The sequence below is a fragment of the Pseudophryne corroboree genome, chromosome 5, assembly GCF_028390025.1.
Source record: "Pseudophryne corroboree isolate aPseCor3 chromosome 5, aPseCor3.hap2, whole genome shotgun sequence".
Lineage (NCBI taxonomy): Eukaryota > Metazoa > Chordata > Amphibia > Anura > Myobatrachidae > Pseudophryne > Pseudophryne corroboree.
The window spans coordinates 665,397,841-665,417,390 of NC_086448.1; the positions used below are offsets into that span (position 1 = coordinate 665,397,841).

Sequence of the window (19,550 nt, forward strand, 5' to 3'; positions counted from 1 at the left end):
GACCAAACTCCGGGGAATGTTCCCTCACCCGGGAGTCTGACCTGGTGGCTTGACCTGGAAAGAAGATTGTTGTCCCCCGCTCAGAGGGGAATGTAGGCGACCACTCATTGCGTCGCAGCTTGACTGAAGAAATAGAGTACCTGGTACCGAGGAAGGAAAAAATAAGAATTTACTTACCGATAATTCTATTTCTCGGAGTCCGTAGTGGATGCTGGGGTTCCTGAAAGGACCATGGGGAATAGCGGCTCCGCAGGAGACAGGGCACAAAAAGTAAAGCTTTAGGATCAGGTGGTGTGCACTGGCTCCTCCCCCTATGACCCTCCTCCAAGCCTCAGTTAGGTACTGTGCCCGGACGAGCGTACACAATAAGGAAGGATTTATGAATCCCGGGTAAGACTCATACCAGCCACACCAATCACACTGTACAACCTGTGATCTGAACCCAGTTAACAGTATGATAACAGCGGAGCCTCTGAAAAGATGGCTCACAACAATAATAACCCGATTTTTGTAACTATGTACAAGTAATGCAGATAATCCGCACTTGGGATGGGCGCCCAGCATCCACTACGGACTCCGAGAAATAGAATTATCGGTAAGTAAATTCTTATTTTCTCTATCGTCCTAGTGGATGCTGGGGTTCCTGAAAGGACCATGGGGATTATACCAAAGCTCCCAAACGGGCGGGAGAGTGCGGATGACTCTGCAGCACCGAATGAGAGAACTCCAGGTCCTCCTTAGCCAGGGTATCAAATTTGTAGGATTTTACAAACGTGTTTGCCCCTGACTAAATAGCCGCTCGGCAAAGTTGTAAAGCCGAGACCCCTCGGGCAGCCGCCCAAGATGAGCCCACCTTCCTTGTGGAATGGGCATTTACATATTTTGGCTGTGGCAGGCCTGCCACAGAATGTGCAAGCTGAATTGTATTACACATCCAACTAGCAAAAGTCTGCTTAAAAGCAAGAGCACCCAGTTTGTTGGGTGCATACAGGATAACAGCAAGTCAGTTTTCCTGACTCCAGCCGTCCTGGAACCTATATTTTCAGGGCCCTGACCACATCTAGCAACTTGGAGTCCTCCAAGTCCCTAGTAGGCGCAAGACACCACAATAAACTGGTTCAGGTGAAACACTGACACCACCTTAGGGAGAGAACTGGGGACGAGTCCGCAGCTCTGCCCTGTCCGAATGGACAAACAGATATGGGCTTTTTTGAGAAAAAAACCACCCATTTGACACTCGCCTGGTCCAGGCCAGGTCCAAGAGCATGTTCACTTTTCATGTGAGATGCTTCAAATCCACAGATTTGACTGGTTTTAAACCAATGTGTTTTTAGGAATCCCAGAACTACGTTGAGATCCCACAGTGCCACTGGAGGCACAAAAGGGGGTTGTATATGCAATACTCCCTTGACAAACTTCTGGACTTCAGGAACTGAAGCCAATTCTTTCTGGAAGAAAAATCGACAGGGCCGAAATTTGAACCTTAATGGACCCCAATTTGAGGCCCATAGACACTCCTGTTTGCAAGAAATGCAGGAATCGACCGAGTTGAAATTTCTTCGTGGGGCCTTCCTGGCCTCACACCACGCAACATCTTTTCGCCACATGTGGTGATAATGTTGTGCGGTCACCTCCTTTCTGGCTTTGACCAGGGTAGGAATGACCTCTTCCTGAATGCCTTTTCCCTTAGGATCCGGCGTTCCACCGCCATGCCGTCAAACGCAGCTGCGGTAAGTCTTGGAACAGACATGGTACTTGCTGAACAAGTCCCTTCTTAGCGGCAGAGGCCATAAGTCCTCTGTGAGCATCTCTTGAAGTTCCGGGTACCAAGTCCTTCTTGGCCAATCCGGAGCCATGAGTATAGTTCTTACTCCTCTACGTCTTATAATTCTCAGTACCTTAGGTATGAAAAGCAGAGGATGGAACACATACACCGACTGGTACACCCACGGTGTTACCAGAACGTCCACAGCTATTGCCTGAGGGTCTCTTGACCTGGCGCAATACCTGTCCCGTTTTTTGTTCAGACGGGACGCCATCATGTCCACCTTTGGTAATTCCCAACGGTTTACAATTATGTGGAAAACTTCCCCATGAAGTTCCCACTCTGCCGGGTGGAGGTCGTGCCTACTGAGGAAGTCTGCTTCCCAGTTTCCATTCCCGGAATGAAACACTGCTGACAGTGCTATCACATGATTTTCCACCCAGCGAAAAGTCCTTGCAGTTTTTGCCACTGCCCTCCTGCTTCTTGTGCCGCCCTGTCTATTTACGTGGGCGACTGCCGTGATGTTTTATACCACTGGGTCAGTACCGGCTGACCTTGAAGCAGAGGTCTTGCTAAGCTTAGAGCATTAGAAATTTACCCTTAGCTATAATTATGTGGAGAAAAATCTCCAGACTTGATCACACTCCCTGGAAATTTTTTCCTTGTGTGACTGCTCCCCAGCCTCTCGGGCTGGCCTCCGTGGTCACCAACATCCAAAACTGAATGCCGAATCTGCGGCCCTCTAGAAGATGAGCACTCTGTAACCACCACAGGAGAGACACCCTTGTCCTTGGATATAGGGTTATCCGCTGATGCATCTGAAGATGCGATCCGGACCATTTGTCCAGCAGATCCCACTGAAAAGTTCTTGCATGAAATCTGCCGACTGGAATTGCTTCGAAGGAAGTCACCATTTTTTTTTACTATGGCCCTTGTGCAATGATGCACTGATTTTAGGAGGTTCCTGACTAGCTCGGATAACTCCCTGGCTTTCTCTTCCGGGAGAACACCTTTTTCTGGACTGTGTCCAGAATCATCCCTAAGCACAGGAGACTTGTTGTCGGGATCAGCTGCGATTTTGGAATATTTAGAATCCACCCCTGCTGTTGTAACAGTATCCGAGATAGTGCTACTCCGACCTCCAACTGTTCCCTGGACTTTGCCCTTATCAGGAGATCGTCCAAGTAAGGGATAATTAAGACGCCTTTTCTTCGAAGAAGAACCATCATTTCGGCCATTACCTTGGTAAAGACCCGGGGTGCCGTAGACAATCCAAACGGCAGCGTCTGAAACTGATAGTGACAGTTCTGTACCACGAACCTGAGGTACCCTTAGTGATAAGGGCAAATTTGGGACATGGAGGTAAGCATCCCTGATGTCTCGGGACACCAGATAGTCCCCTTCTTCCCGGTTCGTTATCACTGCTCTGAGTGACTCCATCTTGATTTGAACCTTTGTAAGTGTTCAAATTTTTTTAGATTTAGAATAGGTCTCACCTAGTCTTCTGGCTTCAGTACCACAATATTGTGTGGAATAATACCCCTTTTCTTGTTGTAGGAGGGGTAATTTAATTATCACCTGCTGGGAATACAGCTCGTGAATTTTTTCCCATACTGCCTCCTTGTCGAAGGGAGACCTTGGTAAAGCAGACTTCAGGAGCCTGCGCAGGGGAAACGTCTCGACATTCCAAACTGTACCCCTGGGATACTACTTGTAGGATCCAGGGGTCCTGTACGGTCTCAGCGTCATGCTGAGAGCTTGTCAGAAGCGGTGGAACGCTTCTGTTCCTGGGAATGGGCTGCCTGCTGCAGTCTTCTTCCCTTTCCTCTATCCCTGGGCAGATATGACTCTTATAGGGACGAAAGGACTGAAGCTGAAAAGACGGTGTCTTTTTCTGCAGAGATGTGACTTAGGGTAAAAACGGTGGATTTTCCAGCAGTTGCCGTGGCCACCAGGTCCGATGGACCGACCCCAAATAACTCCTCTTCCTTTATACGGCAATACACCTTTGTGCCGTTTGGAATCTGCATCACCTGACCACTGTCGTGTCCATAAACATCTTCTGGCAGATATGGACATCGCACTTACTCTTGATGCCAGAGTGCAAATATCCCTCTGTGCATCTCGCATATATAGAAATACATCCTTTAAATGCTCTATAGTCAATAAAATACTGTCCCTGTCAAGGGTATCAATATTTTTAGTCAGGGAATCCGACCAAGCCACCCCAGCTCTGCACATCCAGGCTGAGGCGATCGCTGGTCGCAGTATAACACCAGTATGTGTGTATATACTTTTTATGATATTTTTCCAGCCTCCTGTCAGCTGGCTCCTTGAGGACGGCCCTATCTATAGACGTTACCGCCACTTGTTCTGATAAGCGTGTGAGCGCCTTATCCACCCTAAGGGGTGTTTTCTGGCGGGAAAGGGTATACCGCCCATATTTTCTATCGGGGGGAACCCACGCATCATCACACACTTCATTTAATTTATCTGATTCAGGAAAAACTACGGTAGTTTTTTCACATCCCACATAATACCCTCTTTTGTGGTACTTGTAGTATCAGAAATATGTAACACCTCCTTCATTGCCCTTAACGTGTGGCCCTAATAAGGAATACGTTTGTTTATTCACCGTCGACACTGGATTCAGTGTCCCTGTCTGCGTCTGTGTCGACCGACTAAAGTAAACGGGCGTTTTAAACCCCTGACGGTGTTTTTGAGACGTCTGGACCGGTACTAATTGTTTGTCGGCCGTCTCATGTCGTCAACCGACCTTGGCGCGTGTTGACATTATCACGTAATTCCCTAAATAAGCCATCCATTCCGGTGTCGACTCCCTAGAGAGTGACATCACCATTACAGGCAATTGCTCCGCCTCCTCACCAACATCGTCCTCATACATGTCGACACACACGTACCGACACACAGCACACACACAGGGAATGCTCTGATAGAGGACAGGACCCACTAGCCCTTTGGAGAGACAGAGGGAGAGTTTGCCAGCACACACCAAAAACGCTATAATTATATAGGGACAACCTTATATAAGTGTTTTCCCTTATAGCATCTTTTTTTTTTATATATTTCTAACGCCAAATTAGTGCCCCCCCTCTCTGTTTTAACCCTGTTTCTGTAGTGCAGTGCAGGGGAGAGCCTGGGAGCCTTCCCTCCAGCCTTTCTGTGAGGGAAAATGGCGCTGTGTGCTGAGGAGATAGGCCCCGCCCCTTTTTCGGCGGCCTCGTCTCCCGCTCTTAACGGATTCTGGCAGGGGTTAAATATCTCCATATAGCCCCCGGAGGCTATATGTGAGGTATTTTTAGCCAAAAAAGGTTTTCATTTGCCTCCCAGGGCGCCCCCCTCCCAGCGCCCTGCACCCTCAGTGACTGCCGTGTGAAGTGTGCTGAGAGGAAAATGGCGCACAGCTGCAGTGCTGTGCGCTACCTTAAGAAGACTGAGGAGTCTTCTGCCGCCGATTCTGGACCTCTTCTCGTTTCAGCATCTGCAAGGGGGCCGGCGGCGAGGCTCCGGTGACCATCCAGGCTGTACCTGTGATCGTCCCTCTGGAGCTAATGTCCAGTAGCCAAGAAGCCAATCCATCCTGCACGCAGGTGAGTTCACTTCTTCTCCCCTAAGTCCCTCGTTGCAGTGATCCTGTTGCCAGCAGGACTCACTGTAAAATAAAAAACCTAAGCTAAACTTTTCTAAGCAGCTCTTTAGGAGAGCCACCTAGATTGCACCCTTCTCGGCCGGGCACAAAAATCTAACTGAGGCTTGGAGGAGGGTCATAGGGGGAGGAGCCAGTGCACACCACCTGATCCTAAAGCTTTACTTTTTGTGCCCTGTCTCCTGCGGAGCCGCTATTCCCCATGGTCCTTTCAGGAACCCCAGCATCCACTAGGACGATAGAGAAATCCTCCGACGGACCCTGTTGAGAAAACGTTTATGAGGAGCATAAATTGGATCTGTGTCGAACCAGAAGCTCCTGGATCCTCCGGATATTCAGAAGCCCCTAATGTACAGAGTGGGATAGTAGCAGTAGATTGTCCCATTAGAGTTATTCTGTGATCTTCCTGAACCCTGTGGGAGCGGAAGAGAGACCAAAAGGAAAAGACTGACAGTGAAAATAAGAATCCTATAATGCGAATCTGAGAAAAGCCCGATAAGGAAACCCAGCGGAAATCAGTAAACAGGCATCTCTGAAGACAAGGGACACGTAAAACTCCCTTTTTTGTTCAAACTAGCGATCACAGACTGAAAGGATTCTAAGGCCAGAATAGGCCTGGCCGAGCCAACTGGCTTCGGAACGTGAAAAGAAAACAAAGGCCTGAGAACTGTCCCGATTCAAATGATATGTGAAAAACAGGGAACAACACCCTTTGCGATTAGAAGCATATGGAGCGCCGCCTGCATTATGACTCTTGTCATTGTAAATCGGCCGATCCATGCCGAGGGACTCCTGAGACGGTTGTACCCCAAAATCCAGTCTGTAACCGCCCAAACCTTGTCCCACCGACCTGCGCCTACCCTGGGACCCTCCAGGTGGTAGGAAAGTCTGACCTGTAGTGGGTGTATAGGATGACCGAAAATCAGACTGGACCGAGGATGTTGAACCTCTGCTTCAGCCTTTTTACCCTGAGACCCCCTGGGTACGGAGATATCGCCCGTGTGGAGTCGAAAGCTTGAAAGGGCACGGAAAAATCTAAAGGAAAGACCGATAAAGGTCTGTCTTGGAGCTGGGGCAGTAGTGGAAGAAATCAAAGTGGACTTACCTCCAATGGTTCAAGAAATCCTGCAGAAAGTTCCTTCCCCTGAACCATCTGCCCCGTAGGATTTCATGTTCACCTGTCACTGTCGCAGCCCCAGAGGTCGTCGGGTTAAGACAGCCGAAGCGAAAATGCAGGTTCCGAGTCTACAGACGTGGAGACCTCCAAAGAACATAAAGCAGAATCGTGATTCTGACCTGTACCAAAGTATCAATTGATCCTGATGCAAAACATCCTGTAACCTAGAGGACAATTGTTCCACAACCTACCTGCTCCGGACAAGGTAGAACCCCGCTGCCGTATATGTGTCTTCGATGGATCCCTGAGCCAGGTTGCCTCAGGAAAACGGCAGCTTGTTGGACCGGCGATACATCGAGGGGTATACCCTGGAGAGGTTCTGATACCCTTTTGTGCCGTCTGCGGGGAAAGGATAGGAAAACACACATTGTTTGATACCTGAAATTGTGTATTCGGGTGTCTGCCGGCCGCCTACCGGAGCATGTCCAGCTACTCCGAAACTGGACCAGTCGCTGCCATTTCGTCATCGGCGTCGAACCCTGATGGACTTGACGTGTCCGTCTCCTTTACCTGCAGTATCAGCCGAACTGCTGTATAATGCACCTGGATATTCTGAGACACTGGTTCAGACTCCACAGAAAACAGACATCATTAGTATTGTAACATGGAAGGTTAGCAAGGTTCCTTTAGAAACCTGGAGAGGTGAAATGACGTACCAGGTCTCTGGTCAACAGCGACATTACCTGTATAATCTGAGCTGTTCAAACAGGAGTGTCCTGCAGGTGCGTGGACGGCTAAGCAGATGGCTCCACTGCATATTTCACACCTAACAGGGAATTCTTTGACTATCCCAGGTGAGACAAACGAAAGGAGAAAAGGTGGGTTAAATAAACACAGCCCTATGTAAGGTCTGCACTATAATGTATAGTGACCGACACGATTCAAATAAACTTTCTGGAGCAGCGGAGACCTGAACCAGTAACGCTGCGCTGTGGGACAGGAGTCTTAGCCCTAGGCTATAGGAGCTCCCCTTAAAGTTTTTTTTTTTTGGATGTTCAGATACCCGCTACTAGCGTACTGAGCCACAGCGCTATTTGCCTTAAATACATTCCCCAAATTACTAATAGCATTAGTAACTAGTGACACCAAGGAATAATAAAGGGAAGGCAACACCCCGCCCTGTATGTAGTGTGCCGCTAATTTAGGTGCACCAGAAGTTTCTCGGAGGTTGCGCTGGCTTTCCAAAATGGTGACCAGCCTGCGAGAAAAGATGGGGGAAAATGTTATGTGGCAAGGTGGGGTATTTTGTTATTAGAAAACATTGCGGAAGTGTTTGTTTTATCCCCTATATATGGTATTGTATGCATATATCTATATACATACCCACACACACTTAAATATATATATAAACATATCTATATATCTATCCATCTATATACATATATATATATATATATATATATATATACATATATATACATACATACATACATACACACACACACCACAGTGAACCCAACCGGGTAGAGAAATACTGTGTATGTGAACCTAATAGGGTAGATAAATACTGTCTATGTGTAATAGAGCAGGTTCCCTGATCTACATGTATAAAATGCCGGGCAGAGGACTCCCCTGCATGGAGGAATGTAGCTATATTTCAGCAGCAACAATGCCTAGAAAAACTAAAACCCCCAGAGACAGGTGTGTTGCCTAGAGACAGTAACCGAGCTGTGAGCCGCCGCCGGGGAGCCCGCTGTTATAAGCCATCACCCCCCCTCATACCTTGTACTATGCACAGAATCCTCCCTGCACAGCCAGGAGAGGAAATGAGCTTTGAGCGGCCCGGGGAGCGGGGGACTGTGGAGCGGCGTGTCATGCTGCAGCGGCCGGGGAGCGGAGAGAGCCCGCCGTACAGAGCGGGAGTTAGCTCCGCCCCCTTGCTTCGGCGCCAAATTTGAATCCGCTGCATAGTCAGTGGAAAAGCGTCCCTGTATCCCCCGGCCGCCTCACTTAGTAAATGCATCTCCCCGGTCGCCTGTATGCTGCGGCCAGGGAACGGTCTTAAGTGGAGAGTGTAAATGTATCTCCCCAGCCGCCTGGAGAGATGTATCTCCCCGGCCGCCTGTATGCTGCGGCCGGGGAGCTGGGAGTGTTGCGGCCGGGGAGAGGAGAGCCTGAGCCCGCCGAACGGAGCGGGATGTATTACCCGCGGGGAGAATGTATTACCCGCGGGGATGTAAATATGTATCACCCGGCTGCCTGTATGCTGCAGCCGGGTAGTGAAGAGCGCTGAGCCCGCTTACAGAGCGGGCTGAAGCTCCGCCCCCCACATAATGGCGCCAAGTTCAAATCAGTAAGTGCGCCTACACATTAAATCAAGTAAAAACATACATCAGTCTGGAGGGGGGGAGATTGTACTCACCGCTGTCCTGATGTAGTGTCGTCAGGAGCCGCACTCAGCGGAGTTTTGCTCGACCGATCGGCCCCGACACGCGCCGCAAGCAGCGGTGTCCGGCCATTTTTGATACTCACCGCTGCCTTGCTGCCGGAATCTTCTGCTGGTTGAGCGGCCCCGACACGCGCCGCACGCAGCGGTGTCCGCCAACTCAGGAGAGCTCAGTGTCTCCCTCAGCCGAGGCCCATCCCGAGCCGCACGCAGCTGCGATGGGACCCCGCCGGCAGGTCCCGCGGTGCAGACTGGCAGTGGCAGAGCTGCCAGTCTGTGCGTGTGTGAAAGAAAAATAAAATAATAAGAAAAAATTCTTTAGCTAAACCCAAGTGAACCAGCTACATCGGGCACTAAACTAAGACTGGCTTGGAGGGGAGATAGTAGGGGAGGAGCTAGCCACAGTGTGAGAATTTTTAAAGTGCCAGCTCCCAATTACTGCCTACTATTTCCCCATTGTAACTACACTCCAGTGGCCCCTAGTGGATGAAGGAGAAAATAAAGTTATTTTGGGTACTTAATTTGGGTCAAATGGCTGTTATATGCATTTTTAAAAACAAAGTGCCTAATTCAGGGTTGATCGCAAAAGCAATATCTTTTTCTAACGGGCAAAACCATGTTGAACTGCAGGTGGGGAAGATATAACACAGAGGTTCTCAAACTCGGTCCTCGGGGGCCCACACAGTGCATGTTTTGCAGGTAACCCAGCAGGTGCACAGGTGTATTAATTACTCACTGACACATTTTAAAAGGTCCACAGGTGGAGCTAATTATTTCACTTGTGATTCTGTGAGGAGACCTGCAAAACATGCACTGTGTGGGCCCCCGAGGACCGAGTTTGAGAACCTCTGATATAACCTGTGCAGAGAGAGTTAGATTTGGGTGGGTTATTTTGTTTCTGTGCAGGGTAAATACTGGCTGCTTTATTTTTACACTGAAATTTAGATTTCAGTTTGAACACACCCCACCCAAATTTAACTCTCTCTGCACATGTTATATCTGCCCTCTCTGCACTGCACATGGTTTTGCTCATTAAAGATTTTGTGATCAGACCTGAATTAGGCCCAAAATGTGTGAAAAATGAGAAAAAGCTATTTTTTCCAGCAAAATAAGTGCTAAAATTAAATTCAGGGTACATAAAAATGGGTAAAAGTATAAATTGGGTAATTTTAGGGGACAAGTAAAACAAAGTGGAAACAGACTGATTACTCCCATCTGCAAGTGTAAAACCACTTGTCTCACTCATAAAGTACCCCAATATACATGTCCCATACCTTGTACCCCAACTTCCATAATTTTGCACTTTTCACCCCAAAATGACATGTCATTATTGGGCAATTAAAAACTTCTAATTGCCTAATTAGTCATTTGGCGGTGTCCCAGGGGTTCTAAACCAAATCCTGTACTTTTGAATTTATAATAGGGATTATCCCCAAGTTTACCACCTATTCAGAGGTGGTGAATATTATTTGTGGTTATATTAACACAAATCTGTTTTCGCTGACAATTCAATAGACACTTTCGCAATTCGCGGTAAATAAATTTTACCATGAGAAAATTGATTTTCGGGGCTAACTGAATTCGGCCCTTAAGTGTTACAGGTTCACTTTATATATAGGTATTCAGCACTGTTTTACCCCTTTTACACCAAAATTCTGGATCCGACCCAGGATTTGAAACACGGTTCCAAGCTGAGTCAGATCGAGCAATATCTGTCCATAAGGCAAAATTACAAGAACATTCAACATTTCAGAAAATACCATTATGGGATCTATTCTCAGGAGAAGAGTTATCCAAGAAAGTTCTTGTAATATTGCCTTACAGACAGCTATGATCACTGTGAAGAGCTGAGCAAAACCACAAAACATGGGGAATTCTAGAACGTGTGAAGCTAGATAAATGCTGTTTACACATCTGCTTTAAGGCAAGGCATGTGCATACGAATGATACTTAATAGAGGATAAAAAAGGTCAGAAAAATGAATTCATATATTAGGGAAGCCTTGGAGAGAAGAGATATTATGGTAAATAACAGGTTACAAGGAAAGAAGAAAAATAAAACTGTTATAAACTGTGATTATACTTTATAAAATCATCCTAAAGGCCCGTACACACTGGTCGATGTATCGGCCGTTCTCTTGAACGGCCGATACATCGCGGGACCGTCGGCCAGTGTGTACGGGCGATACGTCTGTGAACTCCGTCGTTCACAGACGTATCGCGTCGGCCGCGCAGCACAGCCGACAGCCAATATATCTAACGATATATTGGCCCGTCGCTGTGTGAGTACGGGGCGGTCGTCCGACCGCCCGTACACATGCTGCGGCGGCCGGCGGTGATTGACAGGTGAACTGGGCGGGCGCGCCCAGTTCATGACGTCAGTCCCCCGACGGATCGGGCTGTGTGTATGCACAGCACACTGCCCGATCCGTACATAGATATATCTGCAGATCAATTGATCTGCAGATATATCTAATAGTGTGTACCCACCTTAAAATTATATGTGCAGAAATGCAGTAATATCTCACATTTCTTCTATTTGTCTGTCTGGTAATAACTGAGGTAAAGTAAAACCTGCTACAGTACTTGTCAAGTGTCTGGTACAAACCTGGAACTGCTTAAGAAAGTAATACATTAATACATACATTAGCCAAACAGCATCTACACGGTATAGTCACACATCATTTATAAAATTCTCTTTTGGTACCAAATAACAATTTTAAGGCAAAATTCCACAGCTTTGTTCCTCAAACAGACTATACATCAAAGATCAGATTGAGACACACTAAACATTTATAGCCAAAATGAATTGAAATAAAATATTTATGTTTATTGCACAAATTTAATTTTAGACACAGAGAATTTAACTTTGTTGGCATGAACGTTTCAGTAATATCTACACACTGGAAATGAAATAAAATTTTTTTTATTTTCTCACAATTTGTAAATGGTATGAAGAGCTCATCCTACCTTTTATTTAATTGTTCTTCAAGAAGCTGGATTTTTTCTAAAAGTTCTTTTTCAACAATCTGCCTGTGCATTGCAAGGTCTGTAACGGCGAGGCGTGCAGAGTCTTTTTTTTCACATTCCCCTTCCTCAAAATTCTGCAAGAGTGGTTCTTTTTCAGGCTTCTGGGAAATTTGTTCTCGCTCCTCTTCAAGTTTCCGAATAGACAATTCATACATTTCTTTCTTTTCTTTTAGAGAGTTCTCATGTTGCTCAGTTTGTCTTTCAAGCGCTTTCAAGCTGTCATCTAGTTTATTTTGTAGGACACTTATTTCTTCCTGTAGTCTACTCTCTGTTTCCAGTAGTTGTTGATGGGCAGTGGTTAAATTGCTTAGGTCCTTCCGCAAAGAATTGGTTTCAGCCTCATGTCTATTTAAAAGCTCTGAAATACATTGATTTCTCTCAGTTGACAAAAGAGTTTTGAGCTCAGCTAGTGCATGCTCATGTTCATCTTTCTGAACTTGTAACAAATTATTCAGACTAACAACCTCTTTCTTTAGGGTTTCCGTTTTCTCGTCAACTTGAGTTTGTAAATCATCCAGCTGCTGCGTTCTACTTTCCTCCAGAATTAACTTAATTTCGTCTATCTCTCCTTCTTTTAGAGCTAATTCAACTTCCAATTTACATCTAATATCGGAGAGCTCGGAAACTCGAAGATCTAATTCTTGCAGCTGAGAATTCTTTTCTTGAGTTACTGCTGCAGATGATTCTTGCAATTGGTCAATCTTGAGTTTATTATCCATTTTAAGTTTGTCTGCAGAACATTTATGTTCAGTTGTCACATTTTCCAGTTCTTGTGCATGCCTGAGCTTTAAATTGTCTTCTAATTCTTTTAAGTGTGTTTGCTCTAAAATCTGAAATTCCTCCTTAAGTAGTCTGAGTTTTTCTTCATTTTCAGCATGAAGTTTCTTAAAATCCTCTAGCGCTGATTCCCTTGACCGTTTCAACTTCTGAATTTCTCCCGATTGTTCCCTCATGGCGCTTTCAAGACAGATCATTTTCTGATCTCTTTCGTTTTGCAAAGAAAGAAGTGTTTCCTTTTCCCTTGTGATTGTGGTAAATTCATCACCCTTAATCTGTAAATCATTGTTTAACCGCATAATGTCAACTTTAAACTTCGCAATTATTTCCTCCTTCATTTCAATATCTTCCTTTGATAACTGTAGTCGTTTCTCATACGATTTCTCTAAAACGTGCAATTCTTCTAAATGCTTCTCTTTTAATCTAGATTCAAGAGAACAATTGGCACGTGCAAATATATTTAGAATATCGGCAGAAACCGATTTAATAGCACTAGCAAACTGACTCTGCTCCCTTTGTACAAGTATTCTCAAATGACAAAGTTCTTCTTTGAAATTCCTCAAATTGGTTTGTGATTCTTGTGCAACAAATTTACACTTCTCCATACAAGCCTTTAAACAGATATTTTCAACGTTGTCGTCTTTTGGTTTTCCTTTTGTGTCTTGCATACGTCTGCTGTCAATCGCATTTATAACGGAAGAATATAGAGATTCCACCATCATTTCTGGACTCTGTGTATCACTTATGTTGGGCGAGACAGGATTTTCTTCTATAACAAACTCGTTGACTGCCGACATAAAATCAGATTCTGGACTATCTACTAATGAGTCCAAGTCCAAAGAACCCTGTTTAAGAGATTGTTCAATATTTGGATGGGCAATTGTTTCAAAATCAAATGTATGAGCATCAATGCTATCTGGAGAGAGTTCTTCTAAAGGTCCTGGAATGGCAACAGAAGGACAAATGGGACCCTGAAGACTGAGTGATGGAGGAGATTTGGATGAGGTAGTAGTTGTAGCTTCAGTTACACTTTCTATCCTTGGTGTAGTAACAGAATGCGGTGAGAGCTGACCATGAGAAATCTGAAAAGAAATATTGTAATCAAATAAAATTGTAATCAATATGCATTTGGATATTTTTTATTGTAATTTTAAACTATGTTCACCAGATTTAGCTCTCATACCCTTTATTTTGTTTAAGAGCAGAACACAGTTTTGCTCAAATAAAAACTGCTTACTGTAGTTACAGTACAAAACGAAGATTATAAAGCAGGCATGATTATAATGTTTTGGATTAATATTTTCATTCAGTGATCTCCCAAATATGATTTGAAATACTACACCTTTTGTTCATTTAACAGATCTGTAATAGTCTGTGACATTTCATCCAAACTTTGTGCAGCTTTTACCAAGTTGTGTAGAGCGCGTACATGCTGGTGTAGAGGCTCAAAATCACAAAGTAAAGGAACCCTGCGGGTGGAAAGTAGACATTTTACAACAATGAATATAATATGCAATTTAGCAAAATGTACCTGACTCAGTAACCTCCATTACAATGTGTAATTTTACCCTTGGTAAATTTTACCCTTGGCTTTAAATTAATTACATACATTTGTTTCCAGCAGGTACATGCACTGACTGACTGACTGACTGACTGACTGACTGACTGATTGATGTGTGCTGTAATATATATGAAGGACACTCTCCATTGAAAGATAAGGCATCAATTTAAATGGGACTCAATCATAAAAAGTGCATTGAGTTTTAACATATTTTTAGATTTCATATACTAAAATGATTCCTTGGAATAATGAAAACAACTGTATATTTCACTGTATTTTGCTACTGAGTTTATGGTTCTCTCTTGGGGGATTCGTGTAAAAAATATTAAGCACAATGTCAAAAAACCCCAAACACTTTCAGAACCAGTGCAAGTCACACCACCAAAGTAAGCGGTCCCCTTTGTTATGGTAATAGCTCATTTTAAGAGGCCTGCACAAATTGATGGATAAAATGGACACAGTGTGCAACTGGCACCTAGACAAGCCACTTCCGTATCACTCTGCGCTGTTCAAAAAAAAAGTTAGTGTCACAATAAAAGTAATTGAGTTTAATACGAGGCTAGTTCAATAAGTAAAAGTAACAGGACGTCTCACGTGTGTAATGTTCTCTATTTCATTCTAATTTCCTGCCAGGCTAGAGCAGGTAGACCACTGCTTCCCATTCGTGGTCATTAGACTGCGCATCACCACTGTCCCAACATCAGTGGTAAGATGGCGGGGCTGGAGTGAACATGGTCAAACATTGAGGTGCATAGTGTGATCAGATTTCTGCACCTAAAGGTCACATTAACAGCTGAAATTCATCGCCAACTTGTCGAGGTGTGCAGTGATAATGTCATCTCACAGAAACAGGTTTGGGTTTGGTGCAATGCCTTTGATAATGGCAGACAGACATTCAAGATGAGCAGCGGGTACCACTGGGAGGTACTGGATTATCCTCCCTACAGTCCTGACGTGGCAATGAGTGATTTCCATCTATATGGACCATTGAAGAAGCACCTGGGTGGAAGACGATTCGTAAACTGACAGTGAAGTTCAGCAAGCCATCATGTCCTGGCTTCAGGCACTTGGCACTGGTTTTTTCTATGCTGGGTTACATGCCTTGATGTACCACTGGGAACAAATGCTTAGACCAAGTATGTACCAAGGTCACACTATTAATTATATGTATAATGTATGAGTTTAATATATTTACGCAATGAGAGGTATTGTTACCTTATTTATTGAACCACCCTTGTATATGACAAAAAAAAAAAAAAAAACACTCAATCCCTTTAAACTTTTAAAATTAAGCAGTTCCTTTTTTCTAGGTTTGTATCTGACAAAAACCTATAAATTAATCTGAAAAAGTGACAAACTGAGGTAAGCAATCATAAAATAAGATAGACAAAATGTAAAACCCTCTAAAAAAAATTTCACAAGAAAAGCAAAGTTAAAAATATTCTTTACAATTTTCTCATCGTTATGTTTGATGGAGCATCAACAAAGAAAATTGATTCATTTGGAAGCTAAGTGCAAAAAGATTACAAGTTTGCACGTACACTACAACAACAAAAAAATTATGTTATTCAAAAATGGCATACTTCCAAGAAGGTAATTGCTCCTTTTTCTTGCAAAAAAAAATGTAACACATCAGCAATTAAAAAACAATTTGTTTAAACATTTATCTGTAATTTATCATCATTTATTTCCCTATTAATCACAAGTTCTTGTTAGTGGAAAAATGCATTAAAATGTTGACAAATTCTGTGATTAAAGGCACCTATTCTCTTTTCTAATAAATGGGCAACTGAAATAATCCCTGAGAGACTACTTAATGAAACTATTAGAGTTGAAATAGGGATGTACAATCATCTACACAATAAATCTCTACCACCCCCATCCTCAAAGTGACATGGGATTCAACTTGTTTTGCACTATATTTCAAATGTCAGACATCATATGTGCTGGTTTTGAATGCACCCTTAATTTAATAAGATTTATTTTCATCCAGATCACCACCTGCTTGCTCCGATGACTCACAATTGTAGCAATATAAAATGTCAATAGGAACATGAAAAACGTACTGTATTTCAAAAAGATACATGAAGAACACAATTAGAGATTACACTGTAAAATGCTTAATTCCTGTTAAGCTTCCTGATGTATGATCTAACAGCAGTTAACTTGCTAAGTTCAGAAAGGGAATAGAACACAGGCACAAGTGGGAATTTGGAGGCGGAAAGGAGTATAAAACAGGAGCATTAAAGTAAATGGAAATATTGACTGAAGGTGCCATTGGGGAATGTTATTGAAACAGGGGCTTAGAATGGTACAAGACAAGTATTGCAAAAGGATAGGGAGCAGAGAAATGGTGTAAAATTAATGTGTATATTCAGTATACAATGATTTCATAACTTAAAATAGCAATGCAAACATCTTTATGTGTACAGTACGGGGTATATTCAATACCTGTCGGATCCTTTCCAATAGAGAGGATCCGACAGGTCTGTATTCAATGAGCGGCCAAATCAGACTGTCGGATTTGGCCGCTCCTGACAACTGTTACAAGTACTTGGGAAGGCAGACGCCGCTCAAACCCCTTGCTGTCACGTCCAGCGGGCAGGTCCTCTATGCTGAGCGCCGGTGTCCGTCCGTGCTGCTACTGTTTCCTCTCCTTACCCGTCCATGCTCCACTCCTCCCCATCCCTGCTCCTCTCCTCAGGTCCCCATCACATGCTCGCCATCATGACGTGTCGCCGTTCCCCCGTCTCATCTTCCCGGTTCCGACAATGTCAATTCGACTTTAAAAAAAGTCGGATTGAGATTGTCTGAACTGGGACCAAAACCTGTTGGATTTGGTCACGGAACACATGGATCCGACAATCCACGCCATCAAGTCGGAAAAAAACAGCCGGCATTGAATAGGTCGGAACCCCTTCCGACTTACAGTAAACCTGTCGGAAACTGCTGTCTTTCCGACAAGACGGCAGTTGTCAACATCAATTGAATATATGTGTATGTCTCCTTGCAAACCCCAAAATCAAAATAGGTAAAGGTCAATACCTGAGGAAAAGTTGAACTTCTGGAGGACAAAGAGACTGCAGAAACTGCAGGTCGATTACAGAGATATCAGGTAACTCACTATCGAACCTCCTTGGCTTTCGAGTCTAAACGACAATAAAATGTTGTTAATCTTGTGAGGAGGGGAAGAAGTCTCTTAAAGAGAAGTGGATTAAAAACTTCTGATCGGTGGATACAGGTCAGTAATGACCCTGGCACAGTTTTAATGAGATCTGCAACTTTTCACATGTATAAATGTACATTGTGATGATATAAGTAGCTTCCCCATAAAGCACTACTTCCCTATACAGCACTACTTCACATAAAGGACAAACATCTCTAACTGGTGAAAACAAATATGAAATAAAACAATATAACAAATCTACTAGTTATACGGCCTAAGTTAGGCTAGTGAACATTAATGGCAATAATAAATTATTGACATGAGCAGGAACAGTATATTTATATACTTATTAAAAGGTTGTTGTGTCGTGACAGCACCCCCAACCCCACACTCATAGTACAATGTCCATATAACACAGCCAGGTGAGAATACATCTGTAAAGGAAAGTCACCTCTGTGTGGTTTGTCCTAAGCAGCATCCAGAGATAGACCCTGTCATGCTGTAAAAATAAGAATTTACTTACCGATAATTCTATTTCTCGGAGTCCGTAGTGGATGATGGGGTTCCTGAAAGGACCATGGGGAATAGCGGCTCCGCAGGAGACAGGGCACAAAAAGTAAAGCTTTAGGATCAGGTGGTGTGCACTGGCTCCTCCCCCTATGACCCTCCTCCAAGCCTCAGTTAGGATACTGTGCCCGGACGAGCGTACACAATAAGGAAGGATTTTGAATCCCGGGTAAGACTCATACCAGCCACACCAATCACACTGTACAACCTGTGATCTGAACCCAGTTAACAGTATGATAACAGCGGAGCCTCTGAAAAGATGGCTCACAACAATAATAACCCGATTTTTGTAACTATGTACAAGTATTGCAGATAATCCGCACTTGGGATGGGCGCCCAGCATCCACTACGGACTCCGAGAAATAGAATTATCGGTAAGTAAATTCTTATTTTCTCTATCGTCCTAGTGGATGCTGGGGTTCCTGAAAGGACCATGGGGATTATACCAAAGCTCCCAAACGGGCGGGAGAGTGCGGATGACTCTGCAGCACCGAATGAGAGAACTCCAGGTCCTCCTTAGCCAGGGTATCAAATTTGTAGGATTTTACAAACGTGTTTGCCCCTGACTAAGTAGCCGCTCGGCAAAGTTGCAAAGCCGAGACCCCTCGGGCAGCCGCCCAAGATGAGCCCACCTTCCTTGTGGAATGGGCATTTACATATTTTGGCTGTGGCAGGCCTGCCACAGAATGTGCAAGCTGAATTGTATTACACATCCAACTAGCAATAGTCTGCTTAGAAGCAAGAGCACCCAGTTTGTTGGGTGCATACAGGATAACAGCAAGTCAGTTTTCCTGACTCCAGCCGTTCTGGAACCTATATTTTCAGGGCCCTGACAACATCTAGCAACTTGGAGTCCTCCAAGTCCCTAGTAGGCGCAAGGCACCACAATAAGCTGGTTCAGGTGAAACACTGACACCAACTTAGGGAGAGAACTGGGGACGAGTCCGCAGCTCTGCCCTGTCCGAATGGACAAACAGATATGGGCTTTTTTGAGAAAAAAAAAAACCCACCAATTTGACACTCGCCTGGCCCAGGCCAGGGCCAAGAGCATGGTCACTTTTCATGTGAGATGCTTCAAATCCACAGATTTGACTGGTTTTAAACCAATGTGATTTGAGGAATCCCAGAACTACGTTGAGATCCCACAGTGCCACTGGAGGCACAAAAGGGGGTTGTATATGCAATACTCCCTTGACAAACTTCTGGACTTCAGGAACTGAAGCCAATTCTTTCTGGAAGAAAATCGACAGGGCCGAAATTTGAACCTTAATGGACCCCAATTTGAGGCCCATAGACACTCCTGTTTGCAGGAAATGCAGGAATCGACCGAGTTGAAATTTCTTCGTGGGGCCTTCCTGGCCTCACACCACGCAACATATTTTCGCCACATGTGGTGATAATGTTGTGCGGTCACCTCCTTCCTGGCTTTGACCAGGGTAGGAATGACCTCTTCCG

General features: G+C 44.5%; 1 protein-coding gene across 4 annotated transcripts in view; it reads right to left on the minus strand.

Annotated features, from left to right (window-relative positions):
• RB1CC1 (RB1 inducible coiled-coil 1) overlaps positions 1-19,550 on the minus strand; it is a 397,988-nt gene that overhangs the window by 140,992 nt on the left and 237,446 nt on the right. For all 4 annotated transcript variants that reach the window (XM_063923715.1, XM_063923717.1, XM_063923716.1 and 1 more), the window contains 3 exons: positions 17,408-17,511; positions 14,144-14,270; positions 11,965-13,883 (listed from right to left, as the gene is read on the minus strand). In XM_063923715.1, coding sequence (XP_063779785.1) covers positions 11,965-13,883; positions 14,144-14,270; positions 17,408-17,511 — 2,150 coding nt within the window. The remainder of the gene's footprint in view (positions 1-11,964; positions 13,884-14,143; positions 14,271-17,407; positions 17,512-19,550) is intronic.